Below are 21,754 nucleotides of genomic sequence, written 5' to 3'. Positions count from 1 at the left end.
CTCATTAGTCGCTGATGAATTTGCACCTGGTCAAGTGTCTGAGGCTCTAGAGACTGAAATGTTTGGTAGTTTTTCATATTTCAGTAAAATATTGGGTCAGAACTGTTAATGTTCTGTTGGGAACTCCGAGGGCCTTGTGAGTGCTCCTGGTAAGTAGCTGTCTAATAAGATAATGTATGATTATTAGCACAAAATAAGCCTATTACCACTGTTTTACTTTGAGGCCTTAAACAGCTTATGATCGATATTTTTACATTAACAATGGAACTGCTTGTTTCCACTGCCCCTAAAGGCCCAAACAGTCTGATTATTGCAAGTTTAAGTTCTGCTTAATTCGTTTTGAAATGTTGGTATCACAACACTGTAATGGAGTTACCACTGAAACTTTGTACAGTGAAATTTAACATGTTATGATTACTGGTAATCATTTGTGTTTAGGAAATCCACATATCCTCCTAACAACTGTACTGGAACAAATAAGTGTGTTGTTATTTTAAAATGAAAAAGACAATAGCTAAGAGAACAACATAACTCTTCAAAATCATATGTGGTTGAAGGTTAAGTATTATAAAGTATGTAAAGTTTTAGAAGTAATGATGAGTGCTCTCTCTGGTTTTGTTTTGTTGATGTGGGACATGAATATGATTGGTTGATGGACTGTATTCATCAGGAAGCAGTGGTGGACTCAGGCAGGTGGTGGGGCAGAAAGTCAGAATACAAACCCTTTGTTAAGATTAAAATAGTTTTATTATGTGACTTACTGCTACACCTCATCGGGCGCAGCATCATGTTGTCTCCACTGTAGACATGGGGTCACCACTGATAGCGCTCACATTATGTGCAGCGTAGAATTTGATTCTCACCTGAAGTGTTTATTAAAGCCCCTCCTGCCTGGAAGTCATCACAGCCTCGATGAGACTGTGGCGATCAGGTGAAATGTTTATCACCTTTGTGTTGCAGCTTATGTAATTAGCACAGCCTCACAGAGCTGTGACACGCCACTGTCTGCTGCCACCTACACTCTGTGTGTGTGTGTGTGTGTGTGTGTGTGTGTGTGGGGCCTCGCCCAGAGCCCGTCTGTGCATATGACCCCCCCCCCCCACTGCTGCCTCATAGGCTGCCTGCAGAGCTGAGTGCGAGGCGCCCTCTGGTGGCTCTATGTAAAACAGTCTGATGCTGATGAGATGTTTCTTTCCACAGGAAGGTCAGAGGTCACCTGGCACGGATTCAGCAGGTGTGTCTCCTCTTTTTGTATCTTTGTGATCTGATTCTCTTCTCTTCCCAACCTTTTTGTCTTCTGACCCTTTGATTTGTGAGCAGTAGAATCAAAATCAGAAAGTGCCGTACTTGTCTGAGGTGCTCGTATTTCACTTTTAATCTAATGCCGCTTTTTGCTTCTCTTTCACAATAATTCAGAGGAAATGACTGTACTTTTCACTCCAGTTGTTTGACAGCTTTAGCTACTTTACAAATTAAGATTTTTGCATTAAAAACAAACTCAAAACTCAATCATTTTAATTTTTCTCACTGTTTTCAGAATTTGTACAAACCAATCAATCGATTAATGGGAAAATAATCAGCAGGTTAATCCATCGTGAAAGTAATCATTAGTTGCACTCAAAACGGTTCAAAATGAGCTCTGCTTCAATGCTGTACGTACATTTCCTGCTTGTTCTCTTACTGAAGTGACATTTCCAATACAGCACTTGAACTTGTAATAGAGCATCTTCACTTTTGGAGGTCTAAAGAGATGAACATATTCAGCATTTCATTTGAACCCCCCCCCAGGTTAGGGCCCACTGCTGTCGGGACCAAAATAAGCTTCTTCATTATCTCCTCTGTTGCTGCATTAATGCAGGGAAATTACAGGTTCCACCCTCGAACGCAGACAAGCTGCTCTGCCCAGAATAAACCTCCTGGTGACAGAAGCAGCTGGATTAGAATAAAAATCAGCTGTGTGATTCATTACACTCTGATATGTTTTCAGATTTAGGCTAACGTGGGATTAATGTCACAGTCCTGAATTTAACTGCAGATTCAGATTTGATGACATAAGTTTGACAGAAACGGGCAGCAAAAAAGTGGATGTGGATTATATTTTATTTTCATTTGGGTAATTTAATTTATAGCAGTGTTTCATATTTTATAAAACTGATCAAATATTTTGCTTGCAAAATTTTAATCTGTAACCTCAGCTGTCAAGTTAGAGTAAAATGTACAACATTTCCCTCTGAAAGAGTAATGCATAGCATAAAACTGTAATACTCAAACAAAGTAAAAACACCTTGAATTCATCGTTGCACACAGTATTTTAGTTACTTTCCACCAATGGAGAAACAGCAATAAAAAAAGACTTGGGACACATTTACTGAAGTACTTAACTACAGTCCTGAGGTACTTGAGTATTTCAATTTCATGCTACTTTACTCGCCTACATTAAAGTAATTCAAACAAAACAACACATGACTGCGTAACTTGTGTAACTAAAGCAGCCAACAGGATATAAAGTAGTTTAAAACAGAAGACTGCAGCAGCGATATGAGCCCAAACACATCACATATAATAGTAAAACACTGACAGAAAACGTTTTACTACACAGTGAGTACTTTTACTGCTGGGAATCTGTAAACTCCTGTTAAATATTTTCCTGAATTGTTGATGCTTTCATGTAGCTCACATCATTTATTTCCTGTCCATGTAAGCTCAAAAAAGGAGTAAAGAAATCTGCTTTACGGTCGTTATGTTTACATTTTTGGATGTTTTACAAATCTCATTCATTAGTTTCAGCGACGTACGCCCGTCTTTAAGTGTTATTAAGCAGATTAAAGCTTTTCGCTACAAATCCCTGCGGCAAGTAGTTTGGCCCTGCTTCAAAGACAAAGAAAGAAATGTGGCATCTGGCAGAAATTCTTCACGAAAAGAAGAAAACAAACAAACTGGCTTTCTAGGAGTTCGTTCTGCCTTTTTCCGTTCCACCGGATGCCAGCCTGAGTGCTGAGCAACAACAGAACCAAATCCACAGAGCGTGAACGCACTTGACCTCAGGGCGACTCGGGCTGTTGGCGCTGCTGATGGAGGCCGGACGTGAGCTCGAGCTGCGAGAGGTCACCTCCCACACACGGGAGCCTCTGTGTGGAGGCGGCCCGGCGCTCAAACACTGGAAAATGTGACCGTGGTCTCGTCCCGGACCCTGCTTCCTCCCTGTTGGTCTCTGGGAAAACCCCACAATCCTCTGGGCCGAGTCCCATCGCCAGCAGGCCCTCGTTCACTCATCAAATCTCACCCAGCAGCTCAGAAACAAAGTCTCTGATGGTCCTGGGAGAAGGATTTGTCAGTCAGATTACTGAAGGTGTCACAAGACCCATTGAGATCTCCAAACAACAAGTGACATCGGTGTTAAATCCTGTCAGTGTCCATCCAGTCCTGTGATGTCAGTCGCTGCCACGTCCATCAGTTTGTGTCACTTTTATTTTTAGTTAGTTAGTTTAGTGAATTATTAGTTATTATCGTGTGCCTTCTGTATTTAACTGTATGTGAGTGATTTAGCTTCAAACAGATGATTATTAATCACTTACTGGTCTGAGGATGGCTTTGTGGGGCCTGAATTGAATTGATTTACTTGACTCTCAGCTTGAGCACAGCTAACATTCTGCTAGCATGTTAGCACACCTGCAATCAGAGGAAATCTCATTTATGTTAATCTGTATTAAATTATTTATTTCAGCAGACTTTAACACATTATCTTTTCATACAGCTGTGGCTAACTTGTTAGCAAAGTGGAACAACATTAGCTTCTACTCTTTGATTCCCAAAGATTTGTCTCTTTATCTGCTAAATGCTACACTGTGTTAGCAACAGTAAATGTGCCGTAAAGCAAAACAACGAGCTGAAAGAAGCTCAAAGCTGCTGCAGACATTTTGAAGGGCTGCGTCACTTCCTCTGCAGCATGTTTGTACGGTTGTGTGGCGGCTGATAAAACAATCCCAACTTGTTCTGGGTTGGGGTTAGCTTTCTGTTGTCCCACATGACCTTCATCAGCGGATGTCACGGCGCTGAACTCATTCTCAGCACTTTCAGTTAGACTGACATAAAACCTCAGATACTCAGCAGATGTTAACAAAAGCGTCCTGTAACTGTCACATGACAGGTTTGACTCCCTCACCTGCTCTGGATGACAGCATCGGCTTAAATTTTAATGCCCATCTCCAGCAGGAAGTGAGTCTGTGGTGTGCGAAATGCCTTTTATCCAGCGTCCCTCGGCGGGACTGTATGCTTTCTTAAAATAACCCTGAGCAGGCATTTTGAAAGTTTGTTTGGCTTGTGATCACCGTTAAAGGAACTTGTCGGGTTCCTGTTCGTTCTCGTGAGAGCTGCCAGATTCAGAAATGAAAAACAAAAACACAAACCCTCATTAACATAACGCTGATCAACACACATTGTCTTTATTTTGCAGTGGGGATACAAATTGAAAACACAACCATCCATGGAGCATTCACACAGCTTGTTTGTTTGTTTTTTTCCAGTCTCAGTGTGCTTTTTGTACAAGCGCGTCTCGCAGGAGAAACAGCAAAAGCCTGTCACAATCAATGCAGTTAAAGGCGACTTATAAGAAAACATATTTGGGGGAAAAAAAGAGAGATGCAATAACTTTTCAATCACATTCCTGTCGTTTGCATAAAGGAAGGCGAAGCAGCAATAACAAACAGTGACTAAAGAATATAAAAAAGTGCATTTGAATGAAATTATTTTTTCCCCTCATGAGGGGGATCATCCTTGCTTTCTAACATCCTGTCTTTTATTTATCACCACATTTAAACGATAACTTTGGTCCTGCGTCGTACGATCGAGACGTTGCACCAGCTGACCTGTAAGATCAAATGCAGCTTCGCTTCAGTGTTGTTTCACTTTCTTCTCTTGATGAGAAGGTTGATACCACTCACGTCTGTATGCTGAATATGAAGCTACCTGACAGTGGATTATCAAAGGCCAATTTAAAAACATTATACTTTACATGAAGGAAGCCAATAGCTGATCAATCGGCCGATATCAACCTCCAAAAATGTGGAAATCAATGATTTTTGATGAATAAATCTAGAACTGATCAAACTAACCATGACAGAATTGTGTCGGTCAGAGTCAGCGACTTCAGTTGAGAGGATGCACAGTCATCGTTATCGTCCTGTCGGGGCCAAACCGATCGATCGATCTACGTCTGATTCAGAATAAGACAACGTTCTTGCATGAGGCCAAACGTTTATCTTCAGGCAGTCAGGCTGTAGCAGAAGTACAGAAGGTGAAAATGAACAAAGTGCAGAGTTTCACGTTGAAACCGTCAGTGTTTGACTCAAACCTCCGATCGAACTTAACGGTCAGCTGGTGCAACCGACCGCTCATCTTTAAACGTCAGGTCAACCTCAGGCCTCCGTAACCATCATGTTGACCCGCGAGATCTCAGGGTCATTTCAAATCAACTTTGGTACAACAACAAAAAAACCAAACGCAAAACATTCCTTGGTGACTACATTCAGTCGAGGGCGGGAAAAATGAAAACTTTAGACCTCTAAATGTGCCAGTCACTCACTCACAAACCAGACCGCTACCCTTCAATACCCACTGGATCCGAATCTGTTAAAGTCTAATGGACTCCAGTGCCACCGAGTTCAGATACTCGAGACGACCCCGAGCTGCTTTTAGCGGTGCGGCTGTGCGTTGGGGAATACGGAGCGTCCGGGTGGAGACGACCGTGAATACGGGCAGGACGAAGTGGACGGCCAAATTCTTTCAATCTTTCAAATCTTTCTTTAAGTGCTGATTCAAATGTGTGTTCAGTCAGTTTAATGAACAACTGATATCTTTCTCAGAAAACAAATCCATCAACAAATCCCGTGAAAATACCGAAAACAACCGTGAATATCTCCTCCAAACACGGATGATCTGTGTATGAAAGGATGATTTACCTGTAGCAGATCATCACGGAGCTCCATTGTTGGCCAAGGACTGTTCAGACACACCTGAACTGTCCTGACGCACAAAATGCCCATAAAGAGCAGCAAAGGTAGATTAATCTACAGCCGAAAATACTCCCAGACAAATGCACTCCAGTGCCCACCTGCTTTTGGAAATTACAGAAAATTTTTACAGAAAAGTAAATATTTGCTGCCCGTTTCTGCATCTGAGAGACACGTTCTTGGTTTTGGTCTTTTCACAGGATTTACTGAGAAAAATTAAGAAAAAAAATCTTTCAACTGCTTTTTCCTTTAAAATGTTGGCTTGTGACTTTTCATAGGCCTCAGCAGAAACCAGCCATCTGACAAACTTACACACTCATGCAGGGACAAAATGTAGAAATATGTTAGCCTTCTTTTAAACCTCTAAAATCCATTGTTTTTTCTTGTGTAAACACATGCAGCTACAACAAGAAAAGCATAAAAAAACTCTTATGATCTCCAGTTCTTACAAATTCAGAAGTGAAACTGGTTTGTAAACCTGTTTGGGACCAGGATTCAGACGTATAGCAGGGAACAAGATTTTCTTTCTCCATCCTGCTGGCAAAAACCTTCACTTCAGTAAAACGTTTAGAAAATGATGCTTTAGTGCACTCTCATCCTCCTTTAAGTTTGTACTTACGAATCACGGAGTATAAAGGTGTGTGGTTGCCATGACGCCCGCTCATCGAAGCGCCATTAATACTGAATAAAAAAGACACAGGGCTTCGAGACACTGATGACACGTAAGAGTAAGATTTCTTAGTGTAAAACCTTTGATAAGTAATTCAAATGAATGTTTAAATAAGAAGCAATGTACAGAGTAAATGTACAACTTTTATATATTACTGCATACAAAAAAGGAGCGTGCGAACTTAAGGTGTGTTCGGGTTGGTTTGGTCTGAGAGAGCATAAGGTTCGCTGTGAGAAAGCATCTGTTGCAGCTACAGCAGCCAGGCAGGCGGGCTGATGATATTTAATGAGCAATGTTTAATCAGATTCTCTCCCGTGTGAGTCAGCGCCGTACCCAGGAGGCCGAGCGGCAGGCCTGCTTCCAACAGTGGCTTAATGCACATAAAAAGGGTCTGTGGGAGTTCACTGGAACATGTTTTTGTGATTTCAGAAAAGCAGTGATACACAGGACAGCCTTCAGAGCAGCCGGGATGAGCAACAAAACCTCACAGCGTTGCTTTGGTTACTTTTGAGTAATTTGGGAAGCTAATTGAGACCAAACGTTTAGCTGGCGTTCAGACGGCGAACAACCAGGAAGTCAGAGGAAGACCATCCACACTGAGGTGAGAGAAACTTTACTGTCAATCAGATCAATCCAAAGCTGCTCTCGTTCCCTGCGACATCAGATGCTCATTTAAGGCAACCAATTGGAGAAGGCGTCTCTTCAAGATGGTGATGTGGAGTTTTTAACTTTAATTCAAATGTAATTTTTTGGCCAAAACAATCCAGACGGCTAAACAGCACTATGAAGGACAATATGTATTTTTGATTCTCCAAACTGCCCCAGTTTGAATGACGACTGGGCAAACTGCGTGTGCTGAGAAGGATCACGAACAGCGACTGAACGACGTGTGACGGGTCTGTCAGCTGTCCAAAGCGAACAACGAGCTCTGAAATTCAGAATCTCCTGCAAAAATCAACCGTCTTTTTGAAAAACATCACTCCGAGAAAGGTTCATGCGCCTTTTTTTTAGGTCAGCTGAATGCTGTGAAGTAATTTAATGGGCTCATTATTCTGTTTTGCCAGTCGATTTGGGGCGACCGTTGCCTGATGAAGAGCGGCCTCCTTAGCGAGGCTGTTTGCAGCGTGAAAGCACAATGTGATTCAATGTGACTCATTTTACGGCCTGCTGCACGGAGCGCCGTCAGACTGCGTCACCACGAATCACCGGAACGCCACCACCTTTAGTCTTAATCAGAGAGTGAATATCAATTGGGGAAAAAAGCCTCAATTTCTGACGGGTAGTGCAAATTTCTTGTGGCGATAGCGGCCAAGGTGCTTCTGATGCGTATCAACATGAGCGGCTACTTGCTCCTTACTCAGGCTGCTTTTGTCACGAAGCCGGTTCAAAGGGAAGGGTGAAAATAAAGGCACAGAGATTCGGACTTCTCTTCCAGTCCTTTCCCTCCCTCCTGCTGTCGCGAGCAGCAGCTTTGAGAACTTTCTCGAAGGCTCCGTCTGTCGCCTGCGATCACCATCAGTCCTCGCTCCCGCACAGGACGCGACTGCTGGCCCTGCGAGCTTCAGCCTTGATGTGTCAATCCGGTGGATCTCGCCGCCTCCCTTCCTCTTCCTCTCCCCAGGGATCTCTCACAGTCTCCACCAGGAGAAAGCAGCGGGTAGAAACAAAAACCTAAAGCAGCAGCAGCAGCAAAATTTCGCCTCCTCCATCTCTGAATTCAAACCTGATCCATTTTTAGCCTCATACAGAGTCACAACAAACATCTGAAGCGCTTCACACACTAACGGCTAACACAAGCAGCGAGGGGGAAAGGTGCTTTTATCTTTTCAAACATCCTGCTTTCTGTTAAACATCCTGTTCACGGCTGGCCCACAAGATAACGTCTCCACAAGGATTTTTAGTTTGCTGCTTAATCGATGCCTCTGAATCGAAGCTGTAACGGCGCTTCCCTCTTTTCTTTCATCGTCTGACCGGCTGCCCACCACAGCTGTGGTCTGCCCGAGTCGTGCGAACTGGACTGCAACCAGAGACACGGACCAAATGCTGAGGGGATAAACAGGGTCACGCAGGAGTGCACGGTGACCTTACATCAATAATGCAAACTCTCACTGTTCTCCCTCTAATAGCGGCTCTGTTTAAACACAGACTGCCTGGCTTCGACACCAGCTTGATGTTGGTGAAAACAGCCTCAGAATGTTTCACCTCCGCTGCTAAAATGCCCCGAATTATCTCTCAATTGTGGACAAGCACATTTCACTGCAGATTAAGTTATCTGAAAACAGAACAGATGTTCACAGCAGTCTGCCAGCCAGAGTCAGACCGATTTCAATACTACAGTGAAATGCAAGAAAATTTCACCCGTCATTTGAAAGTTTCTGATAAATTTGGACGTTTTAAATTGGCACAGCACCAACATGTATCTCAATCTAGACCGAGTTTCTAGACTCTAACAGCAGCAGTGGATGACTCTCACTAATTAGGTCACTGTATTTAACACATGCATTGGCTGTCTCCATTTCCAATCAGGCCAGACGGGAAGCCACCGCTAAGCGATCCATCACGCTCTGCAATTCATCGACATCAAGTGCAGTCGGGAGGATACGACCACCGGAACAGGCTTTGTTTAGTGCTTTGGCAGCAGGCTTCAACAACCACACACCAGGTATGACAACAACAGACGACAACTCATACACACGCACACGCACACACACACACACAAACGTCAAGGGAGGGTTAAAAATAAAATCTTCAAAAAGCACAAAAAAAGAAAAAGATTTTTCAAAGTGTGTTTCACAAAAGGAGTTCTGTGTTTTCTCAGCAGGGCCGACCACAACTACCACAAAGAGACAAAAGAAAAGCGCTGCTGAGGTGCATTCTGGGGATTCGAGTCGATATTTACAGCCCATAGAATGATAACGCACCAGGTTTTTAAATGTACACACATCATCAGCTCCTTTCGTTCCCGCAGCGACGTCCATCCAGTGTCCCCGCCTGCAACACGTCAACCACACTGTGCGTCGTGTCTCTCAACCAATCAGTACTCCCACTCGTCTGTCTTCATGTCCAGGTAGTTGAGAATGTTCTGGGCGAACTTCACCGCCTGCTTCCGCGCCATCTTGGTTGTCTCGTCCCCCTGTGGGTCCACGGCGTCCAGCGTCAGCAGCTGTTTGGTCAGCAGCTCCTCCAGCATCATGTAGCTCTTGTCAGCCCGCTTGCCGTCGAAGCCCAGCACCTGAGCCTGGAGGTCCGACAGGCTCCCCAGGACCAGCCACACGGCCCGGTGCGAAGGGTGCTCATTGGGGCCTGGCTGGCGGCGGGCCAGAGCCTCGCGGAGGTCCAGGAAAGTGATGATGGCTTGGACCTCCACCACGGCACGACGACGGGCCTCTCTGATGCACGGGTTCTTGGCCGTGTCTACCTGGTCCAGTTGAGTGAGGAGGCTCTGCAGCTCGGCTTTGGGCCTGAAGCTCAGATCCCCCATCACGCAGTGCCGCAGGACGCCCTCTCGCAGGTGGGACACGTGAGCTCTCACCGCCTCGATCTCACGGATGGAGTTGTTCTGCGCCAGGTCGTACCTGAACAAACAAGCACTGAGTCACCAAACCTGTAAGAATCATCTGCTGTGAGAATCAGCACCGTCCTGGAATCAAAGTACTCACAGCTTTATCATCAAAATATTAATATGGATATCTTAATATTTATGTCATATACTGATTAATGTACGATAAATTATACCTAAAATGATTAAAAATGTTACTGAGAGAGATTCATTCTGTTCCGTTACAAAATAAAAGAGATCAAATACTTTGCTAATCTCTAATTCTGACGATAATATTTTTAGATTTTACTACTACTTTCAAATATTGGTTGTCAGTCTCCTTGATTACTGATAATCTTTATCAGCCCTATAAAAGCACATCAGTCAATCTCCAATAACATTTTTCTTACTCCACACATTCTCGTTCCTTGTTCAAATCTGGAGCCTGAATTACCCAGAATGCACCTGGACCACACACAGTTTGGTTGGAGATTTCCATGTGTTATGCTGCTAGTAAGAGCTAAAGTAGCATCTAGCCATTAGCCTGCAGCAGAGATGAGGGCTGCAGGGAGCTCCATTTAATAACTGACTTAATAATAACTGTTCTGACAGCTCGTGACGAGCACAGTATGATTTTGATAACATTTTTAAGTTATCGCCCAGCTTCCGGATATTTCAAGGAGCTGTACTTTGTTGCAGCGAACCGCTCGTGTGGCAGGAGGGAAACTGTCTGCTGTGTGGGGAAACGGAGGCGTCTGAAAGCAGAGGAGTGGAGGAGGCGAAGCAGCTCCATCACACCCGGCCAGAGAACGACATTTAACACCACCAAAATAAAAGCACAAGACAAGGAATGTCATTTTAAATCTACCCAGGGTGTGCACATGCAGTGGGGTCCTACTAGACCTTTTTATTTTAGTTGGCTGGACAGTTAATAACATTCAAATGCTGAGATGTTGTTCTGAGTGAAAAAGCGTGAACATGTTTATTTTCAGCACATACTGCATCAGGCAGCACAAAGAAAAACATGTGAATGAGTGGTACTTTAATCAGTACTCGAGTCTGCCGTGTTCTACATAATGAAGTACTACGGTGGGCGTATTATTGCTATCAGTGCTTCTCTGGTGATGCGAGTCTAATTCACTCCTGACATTGCGGCATGATTCAAATCCACATTCAACAACACTAACCAGTCCCTCCGCCAATTCCCCACCCAAGCAGCTGGTGGTGTACAGTCACATCAGCGGCATGGACGGCACTGAAGTACAGAAAACGTTAAAGTGGTACTTCTGAGTGGGGATGTTGTATGTCTTTAATATGTACACGAGAGCTGAAACGGTGAGCCAGTCAGCAGAAAGTTAATCAACAGCCATTTTGATAACCAGGTCATCATCTGACAAAAATTCACAAACTTCTCAAATGTGAATATTTAGTCACAGTAAGTTGATTATCTTTGGTTTTGACCTGTTGGTCAGACAAAACAAGAAGCTTTCACCTTGGAATTGTTGGGATCTTTCCCTTATTTCTGACTAAAATTATTAACAAAAAGCATCATCAGTCGTAGCCTACCTGCGCGTGTCGTCTCCCTCCCCCTCAAGGTCCAGATGTTTCAGCAGCCCGTTTATCTCCTCCACCACCTGTTTCCGGTAATTTCTGATTGCCGCGTTCCCGGAAACATCCAGAGCGTCCAGCTCTACCTGCATCTCTGTCAGGATTCGTGACAGGTGGGCGCAGCTGTCCCTCCCACTCAGACCCATCAGCAGAGCCACCAGTTGACTGCGCGCCACGCTCACCTTCACCATCACCTGGTTGATGCAGTTCACGGCCTCGTGGGTGTCCCCCGACAGCGGCAGGGAGAGGGTCTGCTGCTGCGTGCGCCCTTCGATCACGTCCTGCACGGCGCACAGGCGTGTCAGCGCCCGGTAGCGCGCCTTGCGGAGCGGCACCCTCCCTTCCGTCTTGACTTGGGTGAGCCTCAGCACGAGCTCCTGCAGGGCATCCACCAGCTCGTCGTTTATTTCTGCGACCCCGCCGGCGCGTTGAGGCGCCACCACGCGTTCGTCCACCAGCCGCCGTGCCTCGTTGCTCAGCTCCTCAATGGCCAGGCGGGACGGATGAGTGACGTTCTCCTCCAGGTAGCGTAGGAGGCCCTCCACCTCTTGCGCTGCTCTCTTTCGCGCCCCCTGCAGCTCCGGTTTGCCCTCCGTGTCCACCTGGTCCACGTCCAGCAGCAGCCGTGTCAGTTCACGCTCCAGACGCTTGTAGTCGCGGTCGTTTTGCAGGCCGCTGAAGGTGCAGACCTGAGGCCCCAGAGATGCCACCTCCTTCTGGACCTCGTACAACCGCATCATGGCAGGGTGCTGGGGATAATACGGCTGCTGCTGATGCTGCTCCATTGGATGTTGCTGCTGCTGCTGCTGGCCGCCATGGTCCATCCTCTTCCCGCCATCAAAGGGCTTCCCAAACAGGCTGGAAAGAAAGGCAGCATGAAAGCAAAGTCAGAACAATGAGCAACAGTTCAGAGCAGGCACAAAGTGAGCCTCGGCAGAGACAACACTATTGTCTAAGGGGCCAGAATGGGTGGACTACTTGAAAAGTTTCCTTTCAGATCATCAGAGCCAACGCTGGTTGAATAGGACCTCCAGCTAATGTCGGGATCCCAGCCAAAGCAGCTGGCACAAAATACAAACGCTGTAACCTGAGCCTAACATTTAAATTCCACCAACTCCAGGGGAATTTACAGCAATGTGGTCGGCTCTAAACACTTTTAGCCCTGCTCACAGGCTACTTATTATTAGATTTATAATACATTTTTGTGAATGTTTCGCCATATCTCTAGTGGGATCAAAAGCATCAACACATGCTGTCTTATGATTATAACTTATGACCTTTTGATATAACTCTAATGGCTGATGTTTTGCATTGAACACAAAAAAAATCCAGCCTGTGGGCTAAAGAGTCGTTAAACATGAACATAATCCATCCACCTGAACTGGACCTGTCAAAAACGGAATCTCAGTTCACAGTTCAGTTTGTAAAAGCTCCTAATCCCTCGAAGCCTTTTAGACAAACTGTTTACAGTTTAAAAACACACTTATCACTGCTCTCTGGAGGACTGACCGTCACCTTGTATTAATTACCTCCCAAAATATTTCTTTCATATCTGTTCCTCAAGTTCTTGTGAATTATTTCATGTACCTGCAGTAAGCTAAAATCGATCAATATGTCTGCCAGGCCGTATCCGTTATACATACATACATATATAAGCAACTAACATACCCAAAAATACAAAAAGATAAAGAGTAACAGCTGAAAAAAATTCCAGGCTCTGTTGACCCCCAGGGATTCAAGTTTTGTCCCGCTGCACAATATGAACTAACAGATTAAAAATGTGGGGTTACAGCTGCAGCAGACTTAAAACTTTTAATCAGAAGAGATTCACTTCGTTTATTTGATTCAGAGTCACTGATCTCTTCACTTAAAACAGTACTTAGTGTTAATAAGCAGAAAACTGGGCCAAACAAACACACACATTGCAGAAAACAGCCTGTGCGATTCTGGAAATGTGTTCTCCAGCCAACTGAATGGTATTGGCTATACGTATAAAAATGTACAAAAGTCTTTCCTTCACCTTGACCTCCTGTTGAGTCTGCTCTTATTTCTCTTAAGACAGTCACTCCTGATCAGTCAAGGGACAAGCCTGCTAAAGGCAGCACAAGAAGAAATGCCCACATAATCATATGACATTACAATCACACAAGGAAATGAATAAGGTTAACCTACATTTGGTGTCGACAAGGAGAACACCCACACGACAACCGTTTGGAGTATCGCTGCGCTCTAATCCGTATAACAAAGATCCTTCCTGCACATCAAGCTTTAAATACTGAGGAGGAAATAAACACAGCTGACCAACACCCAAACTACGACACACATCTCCTCACTCGGCCAAACAGCCTCACAATCACAGGCGCCTCGAGCTTGGAAATGTTCTCCAAATTCAGCACTATTCAGAATTCTGATTGGCTGCAGGATGTCCTTTAACTCCTGATAATGAACATCTAAGGGTGTCCAGTTTCAGTCAAACCGTTGTTCACTCTTCTGACTTTGTGCTCTGGCTGCAGACTCCATGCGAGTATAAAAACTGAGCGTAGTCCTGCAGTGTCCCATCCTCACCACAGGGTGGCGACTGTAACACACAAGCTGCAGCAGCCCATCCTGCCTGTCTGAGCTTCCTCTGTGGGCTATCAGAGATCCTCTCACATCCCGGGCTGAGCAGACAGCACACATGGACGATCATCTGTTGGTGAAAAGCTCCAAACTGATTTGGGGTCAAAAACACAGCTGGATAGTCTTGTTGTTCAACATGCTATCAAATTATAATCGCTGTTTGTCAAACGTACCCAACCTGATCGACTTTGTTAGCATGACAGTGCCTCAATTTACTGACGAAACAATTCACCGATACTAGAAAATAATCTAAAAGCAAACAAACAAACAAACAAACTGGAGGTTAATCAATAATGAAAACGTAGTCATTGCACATGTTTGCAGTCGTTCGTGCAACTCTTTGTAGTTGTTTCACATCTCTTTTTAGCAACATTGTGCAGGTGAACCAGAACACCTTGGCGCTGCTGTCGGCTCAGTAACAACATCTGAACTTCACTCTTTCACAGTGGAGATGGAGAGCAGTTGTGTGACTTGTGTCCAAAGCTTCTCGTCACAGCAGAGTTATTACACCAAACACTACAGCACACTAAAGGAAATATTATGGGAAAGCATATAAAAAAGAACCTGAGATGCAGTTATTATTGTTTTAAAGTGGAGAATAAACTGCTTTATTATTTGTACTGTATGTGAATGAAGTAGTCCTTGCTGTGGCCTCAGAATCTGGAGCAGTTGCAATAAGAAAGAAAAATAAACAACAACAAATGCTGAACTGGACTTGTTTGGCAGATAACACATGTTAAAATCATGAGCAACCGATCCGTGATGACAATGCAGACCTCAAGTTTGCTGAAATGAAGAACAACCTGCAGCAGATTTTTTAAAATGAACAAACAAGAGGAAACAGCAAGTAGGAAAACAGTTACTGAGGAAACGGCTGCCCAGCCAAAATCAAAGTGAACTTTCTATACCTACAGGGCGAAGGATTAAGATGAGGAAGAGATTTTAGTCTTGACAAAAGAACATGGCTCAGGGGACAGGTTGCATCACGATACAGACCGTCATTATCAGTCGTGGTTCCCGCTGGCATGAGGTGATTGTTTGATTGTTGCATATGAACACTGTAAGCCACAGTATGATGATTTGTTATCCGCGCCATTGATAACACATATTAGAATAGACAGGATTATGTATCCCCCAAAATAAAATAGTTTTATGTAAGAGGGCGAGGGGCTGGGCATTTCCAGAACAGTGGATGAGTGCATGCAGAGCCAGAGCTTACAAATGTGAGCATTTATTCAGATAAGCTCAGCAAAACCTCATCCCTTCATATGATCCAAGACGGACAAGAAAAGGGGCCGGCTGCAAGCTGATGTGATGCTCGTAAAGACAGGTTTGCGAGTGGGGATCGGTCTTCCCTCCCATGAGTCATGCAGCATGGAGGCTACTGAGCTGGAGGTAACATGCAACCAACACCCCTTGCTTAAACCTTCCCCAAACCGTTCGTGCACCTTCCTCATCTCCAGGCTGCCCGCTCAGGTCCTGCAAGGCTTTGCGCATTATGTCACCACAGCACATCATGTTTGTCCAGCCGGTGAAGGCAACAGCCTCTGTGGGGACCTGCAGACCAGCCACAGCTGCACCAGAACCACCAACTACCACACCTCCACATCTCACAAAACACCCCGAAGCATCTCCAGAAGCTGTCAGCCGTACACACGCACACACACACACACCAGTCGTGTCAAACGGCACCCTTATTCCTCACCTTTTCAAAACTCCGAACACATTCGCGCACATTTTTGCGGATGTCCGTTTCCATCAGCCAAAGCAGGGCGGCTGGTGGAGCAAAGTGGCATCCAAATGGATAATCCTAAAAACGGGAGAGATTACGGCGGTGGCGCTGATGCTCCGGTCAGCTTCAGCACCTAACGGCTGACTGACTGCTGCGGTCGGGCTGGTGTCGCCCCTCCCACAGACTATCCGAGGTGCTTCCCCCACCGAGGCTCGCTTCAAAATAACTTGCTTTTCAAACAGATGTGACACTGAAGCTTTCAAACTATTTATATATAAATGGACGTTTTGAATTTAATAAAGCAATAACCGGAGTCTGTTTTCCCACGTAGGTTACTGCGCTCTGTGAATGCTATTGTCTGTGTCTGTGTGTTAAGCTAGCTACCAATGATCACCTGACTCTGCCCCACCTTGGCCAAATAATTTCAGTTTTATTTAGTCCAAATACAACAACGAGGCTTCGTCGCTTTAATGCTGTCAGCCTTACCTGCATAGCCAGCGTACAGCCATCTGAACTGTTGTGGAAAAGTGCGCACCTCGTCAGATTAAATCCAAACATTAGCTCACCTAGCTACCTTCTAGCAGTTACTTTCCGGCTCCCGCGTATGAACTAACACGGAGTTTCCGGGAGGCTATAAAACACTTTCATCAACGTTTGCTTAAGTCGACATATAAAAGGTGAGAACCAACGTGTGCTTAACATACAATAAATTCATATCGACACAGAGGAAGTTGTATTGACGAGTGATTTTGCTGGTGATCGGCTTTACTATTTTTAACATAGCGTAAGTTTTGGTCGACCAACAATCAGTGCGCTCCTTTTACACGTGCCGGCGTGCCGTTTGTTACGTGGCGCCGAGGGCGGGAACCTAACTGGAGTGCAGTAGTACTAGTAGAGTACAATATCGACGTCCTTTGTATACTGTTGGTCTTGTGTGTTTGAGTTTTCTCATGTCTTGTTTATATTTTTATGTCTATTTTATTTCATGTAATTATTTAGTTTCTACTTCATCTCTGCTTGTTTCCGTCCTCAAGTTGCTCCGACGCCTCATTCTGTCTTGAGATTTACAGACAAAACATTTGATCATTTTTTAAGATAATAGGACATAACAGGTTGCATTATTTTATATCGTCATCCATTGTCTGTTTTATATACCAGCACACAGTTATGGATTATCGTTTTCATATTGTGGTATTACTTTTGTTTGAGTTAAAATACGTGTGGAATGTAGCTATAAGAACATTTACTTGTGTACTGTACATATATACAGATTTGACGTATTTTACTTGAGTATGTCCATTTTATGCTACTTAATACTTATGCTCCACTACAATTTGGAGCCAAATATTCTACTTTTTACTCTACTGCATTTATTTGACAGCTTTAGCTTTCATTTTCAGATTCTAAATATAAAATACAAATCAACCAGAGTTATTTTTTTTTAGATTTAAAGTATATTGTCGTTCTTTTCAGTATTTTTAAACTGCATTATTGCCCCTTTTACATCAGTAAAAGATCTAAATACTTCTCCCACTGTCAATCAGAGGAGAAACAGGGTCGGTTAACCCCGCCCTTCTTTTTCATTCCGTTGAGGTTTTGGAGCTCACCCTTTTTGGACTCACGTGACCAAACGCCCGGTTACACGCGCAGAAGGACACTGACATGAACTCTTAAGAAGTGTAGTGTGGGTTAATGTGAACAGCGGGTTTCTCTGACCCGGAGCGCTAACTGGTTCTCTAGAAAACAGCCGTTTGGTTCCGGTTTATTAAAATGGCGTCTAAAGCAGCGGCGGACCGTTTAATATGGAGGATCTTCAGTCCACTGCGGCCTCACCGCTTATCAGCGGCCGGCAGTCGGCTGTGCAGCTCCAGACAAGCAGCCCAGAACGACAAAACGCCAAAGGTTTGTACGGTAGACCATAACCCTGAGTGAATATACCTGCTGTACCTGCTTCCAGTGCAGGTGTTTTACTCAAGTACTAATACTACCATGTCAAAATACTCCATCACGAGTGAAAGACGTTACGTTTAAATAAATGGATAAAACATCTTAAACCTCTTCTGTAAATCATCCATAAACAATATTAATGAATGATAATATAATACAGTTAATGCATCTCATATGCCGCCTTTAGAGGACAATTTGCTGAAAGTACATGAATAAACACTCAAAGTGTCTGCTCGGTATCCGATGTGATCTACACTTTCTAAACGATTTGTTACATGTTTGTAAATCTTATACATTATAAATATTACAAGTAATATTTAATTTAAAAGTACAAGTACTCACAATGCAGCCAAATGGGCTCTTTAAGTTGTACATTAAACATTATAAATTTATTTTTGATGAATGCATTAACATGTAGGCAGCAAGCCTCTGTTGTCATAATTGTAACAATATTATATATTTAAATAGGAAGCAGAGTACTGTAACAGCCATTCAGTAATGTACATATGCAGTAATTGTACACCACAGAACAGTTGAAAGTGCAGTTCTTGCCTCCTAAAAGTAGTGAAGTAAAAAAAAGAACAACATAAGATGAAAATACTCAAGTAAACACCACATTCTCCGCTGTAATCAAACAACTTTACATTTTTCCACAAACACGAGCTGAAGTGCAAACGGAAACCTCAGACTGCACCGCGTGTTGGCGTCCAGCTGATTGCGTTTGTAGCCTGACTGAAGCAGCATTAGACGGTTTTGTCTACCTGTTTTCTGCCCTGCGACTCCTGCCGTGTGCTCTCTGCCTCCCCGCTCGTCTGCTCAGGCAGCCTGCCTAGAAATGATAAGTAAGTTCCTGTAAGTCTGCTGCTAAGTTAAGCCATGAGACATCCCTCTGCGTCTGCCTGTGCAAACATGAACTGTTTACTCACCATGACTTCAACTCTTACATCACTGACACCACACCTGCACAGGTGGCCCACACCTGCACAGCCTCTCACTTCCTTGGTTAATAACAATAATGCAACACATAGCAACCCAGTGAAAGATCCTCTGTTTTGCTTGTTTCTGTCGGCTTGTAGAGATCGACCTCTCGACCGGTGGCCAGCTCCACGCACGACTGGATCGGTCCACCAAACCCTCTTTCCAACCTGCGGCCGATCGTTTACCACATCCCTGAGAAGGAAACGGAGCTGGAGAAACATCTGCGACACCTGAGGCAAGAGACCGAGGACTGGAACCACGACTTCTGGACCAGGCAGAACATCACCTTCTGCAAGGTCCAACCGTTTCTATCCGTCAATAAAAACTTTTTAAGGTCATGTAAAACGTGCTGTTAGCTGTGAGAGGGAGTCAGCGCTCGAAGGCGGGGCGAGTCGTGTTCCTCTGCTGCACAGAAGAGACGCACTGGAAGGTTATGGAAAAATCTTAGAGATAGAAGCTGGTAATAAAACCAGAGAAGCAACAAATCCTCACATTTGAGTGTATTGATGATTGATGGATTATCAGTTGCTGTTATTTATTAATCTGTTGATGGTTAAATTGAGTAAATGTTTCAGTGGTTATATGAAGAAGCAGCAAGTCATAGTCATCTTATCTTTAAGGTCGGTGGTGTCAGTGAATGTGGGTGTCTTCTGTACGCTGAGCTCCTCTGTAGGAGTTCTGATTTTGACCAGCAGGGGGCAGCACCACACAGCAAAGCTCAGACAGTCTGACGTGCTGTTCAAGGGGGAGGAATTACACAGCTTGGGTTTGATTGCATTTAACAGCAAAAGTTATTTTTAATTTTATGATAATGTGTTACTGTCATGCTGTCAGATTATTTTCAGATTCATCAGATTCATCTTTAGCTTTGTTTACTGTGCGTTTTCTCTCTTTTTGGAAAATACATTATGTTCAAGTTACGAGCGTAGGGATGTCTACAGATGGGCTGTAACTGTGTTCATGAATAGTGAAAGGACATCCAGATCAACTGGTGAACAAAATAAGGCCTAACCTCTGCACTTTCATTCATTCACACCATTTCATCATGTGTGTACTGTCATCATGATATCAGTATTTTATCTGTTGCGGGTAGCGTCAGTGCGGGCATATTCAACGCTCTGCGTATTCGATGTTGTCTCCACACTATACTCAACCACGTGATAAGTCGCTGAAACAAACAACGTGATTTTGTGCTTTCTGCAGGAAAAAGAGGATTTCATCGTTTCACAGCTGAAGGCCAAAGGCTTGACTGCACGCGATGAGCAAGGTGAGGACACGCAGCTTGTCCACATCCACCAAAGTGTTCGCAGGTTAAGGCACCAAACGCTTTCCTGTGTAGCAGCTTGACTAAGAAAGGAAGATTAAATTCTTCAATAGAATTTAAAAACTCTCTTTTCAGGCTCTGCTTTAGCATAGGTTGTTCAAAAGGAAGCCTGACAGGCTTAAGTCTGACAGCTGAAAGCCAGCAGAGGGTTTAAGTAACAGCTTTTGATTTAAAGAGGAAACGTATCTGAACCACAATGTTTGTCTGCTGCGTCTCCTCTCCCCCCTCAGGACGCCGGCGGTCCCTGAACAGCGAAGAGATGGCCATGTTTTACAAAAGCTTCCTGGACAAAAACAGAATAAGACATGCAAATTATAACAAGTGAGTTGTTTTGCAGCTCGGTGTCTCCCAGGATGCCGCTGGGCGGGCGGGTACGACTCCCACCTCGGGAGCCGTGGGCTTTAATGGAGGCTGTCGTGTTGCTGTGCCTTGTGCGTGCAGAACAACAGGCTGTGCAGAGCTTTCTGTGAATTAGCATTGCAAAGTGTTCTGACGTCAGTGAATGGAGGATTCAAGAAAGTTTTGTGCCTGCACATCAGCGGGATTTAAACTTTAACTGTGTTATTCCTGTTACTGTCTCAGGTTAGAGTAAATCAAAGAAACAGCAGCATCCCCGGGTGTTGCTGCTTTATACTGTACAAATTAGCCTCCAGCACAGCAAACCTTTTATTTCTGTGTATCTACTTTTATTCTTACTCGTGCAGTTGAAGTCAATCAGCAGGGTAGTTTGTTGAAGCTCTTAAGTCACACTTTTTCTTCTTTCCATACCCAGAGAGTGGTACCGACGCAACTTCACCATCACCCTGCTCATGGCCCGGGTCGCCCTAAACAACATGTGGAAGACGGTAACTGACAGACACGGGGGAGGGAAGAACAGCACCCCCACCACCTGATGAGAAGCAAAGTGTTCAGCCACCCTCCTGTCTTTGTTTTTTGGTCATCTGTTGGAATTTGGAAACCTGCTTGTCTCACCTGTCTGATGTGGTTAGAGCCCCCTCAGGCGTTCAAATGTATTTCTGGACACACAAAAAGATGAGCTGCTGATTTCATTTAGTGAGTCTCAGCATCTGTCTTGTAATTGCACTGAAAAACTTCAGAAATCTTAAGGGGTTTCCCATCAGCAGGGCGATGGTGCTGCAACAGTGACAGTGAATATTGCATTGAAAATAAATGTCTATTATATTTTGTTTTAATAAACTAAATCTGCAACATAACTTAAATCGTCTAATAAACGCTGTGGAGTTAAAAGGACAATATTTGCCTCTGAATTGTCGTGGACTAGAAATATAAAGTAGCAGAAAATGAAAAAATACTCAAATAGAGCTACCTC

At 44.2% G+C, this 21,754-nt stretch overlaps 2 protein-coding genes across 7 annotated transcripts; one reads left to right on the top strand and one right to left on the bottom strand.

Moving 5' to 3' along the window:
• On the top strand, positions 1–21,638 carry LOC124071422 (cytochrome c oxidase assembly factor 8). Of its 2 annotated transcripts, XM_046411920.1 has the most exons (8): positions 1–149; positions 1,201–1,234; positions 9,205–9,340; positions 10,916–11,046; positions 19,199–19,396; positions 20,304–20,367; positions 20,655–20,745; positions 21,197–21,638. In XM_046411920.1, the coding sequence occupies exons 1-8, from the start codon at positions 109–111 to the stop codon at positions 21,315–21,317; spliced, it is 816 nt and encodes a 271-aa protein (XP_046267876.1). In that variant the 5' UTR covers positions 1–108; the 3' UTR covers positions 21,318–21,638. The 2 variants fall into 2 exon arrangements, with proteins under 2 accessions (XP_046267876.1, XP_046267877.1); XM_046411921.1 differs by lacking the exons at positions 1–149; positions 1,201–1,234; positions 9,205–9,340; positions 10,916–11,046 and adding an exon at positions 17,790–18,077.
• On the bottom strand, positions 4,418–19,066 carry bag5 (BCL2 associated athanogene 5). 5 transcript variants are annotated; one of them, XM_046411915.1, is made up of 4 exons: positions 19,049–19,066; positions 18,884–18,951; positions 11,783–12,682; positions 4,418–10,253 (listed from the first exon to the last, which is right to left on the bottom strand). In XM_046411915.1, the coding sequence occupies exons 1-4, from the start codon at positions 19,049–19,051 to the stop codon at positions 9,713–9,715; spliced, it is 1,512 nt and encodes a 503-aa protein (XP_046267871.1). In that variant the 5' UTR covers positions 19,052–19,066; the 3' UTR covers positions 4,418–9,712. The 5 variants fall into 5 exon arrangements, with proteins under 5 accessions (XP_046267871.1, XP_046267874.1, XP_046267873.1 ...); XM_046411918.1 differs by lacking the exons at positions 18,884–18,951; positions 19,049–19,066 and adding an exon at positions 16,662–16,936; XM_046411917.1 differs by lacking the exons at positions 18,884–18,951; positions 19,049–19,066 and adding an exon at positions 16,149–16,618.
• Positions 21,639–21,754: the final 116 nt, after the last annotated feature.

Source organism: Scatophagus argus, chromosome 15, assembly GCF_020382885.2.
Source record: "Scatophagus argus isolate fScaArg1 chromosome 15, fScaArg1.pri, whole genome shotgun sequence".
Lineage (NCBI taxonomy): Eukaryota > Metazoa > Chordata > Actinopteri > Scatophagidae > Scatophagus > Scatophagus argus.
This window is presented reverse-complemented; position numbering and strand designations above follow the sequence as displayed.

What these genes read in the sequence shown, in the direction of transcription:
- bag5 (XM_046411915.1), bottom strand. An exon ending in AGTCGCAGGGCAGAAAACAG is followed by an intron (nt 12,683 to 18,883) that starts GTAGACAAAACC and finishes CTTTCTTTCCAG; the next exon opens with CCTGTTTGGGAAGCCCTTTG. An exon ending in GAGGGAGACGACACGCGCAG is followed by an intron (nt 10,254 to 11,782) that starts GTAGGCTACGAC and finishes TTGTTTGTTCAG; the next exon opens with GTACGACCTGGCGCAGAACA.
- LOC124071422 (XM_046411920.1), top strand. Translation starts at nt 109, where the DNA reads ATGTTCTGTTGGGAACTCCGAGGGCCTTGTGAGTGCTCCTG. An exon ending in CTTCAACAACCACACACCAG is followed by an intron (nt 9,341 to 10,915) that starts GTATGACAACAA and finishes ACTTTGTTGCAG; the next exon opens with CGAACCGCTCGTGTGGCAGG. An exon ending in AGACATGCAAATTATAACAA is followed by an intron (nt 20,746 to 21,196) that starts GTGAGTTGTTTT and finishes TTCCATACCCAG; the next exon opens with AGAGTGGTACCGACGCAACT.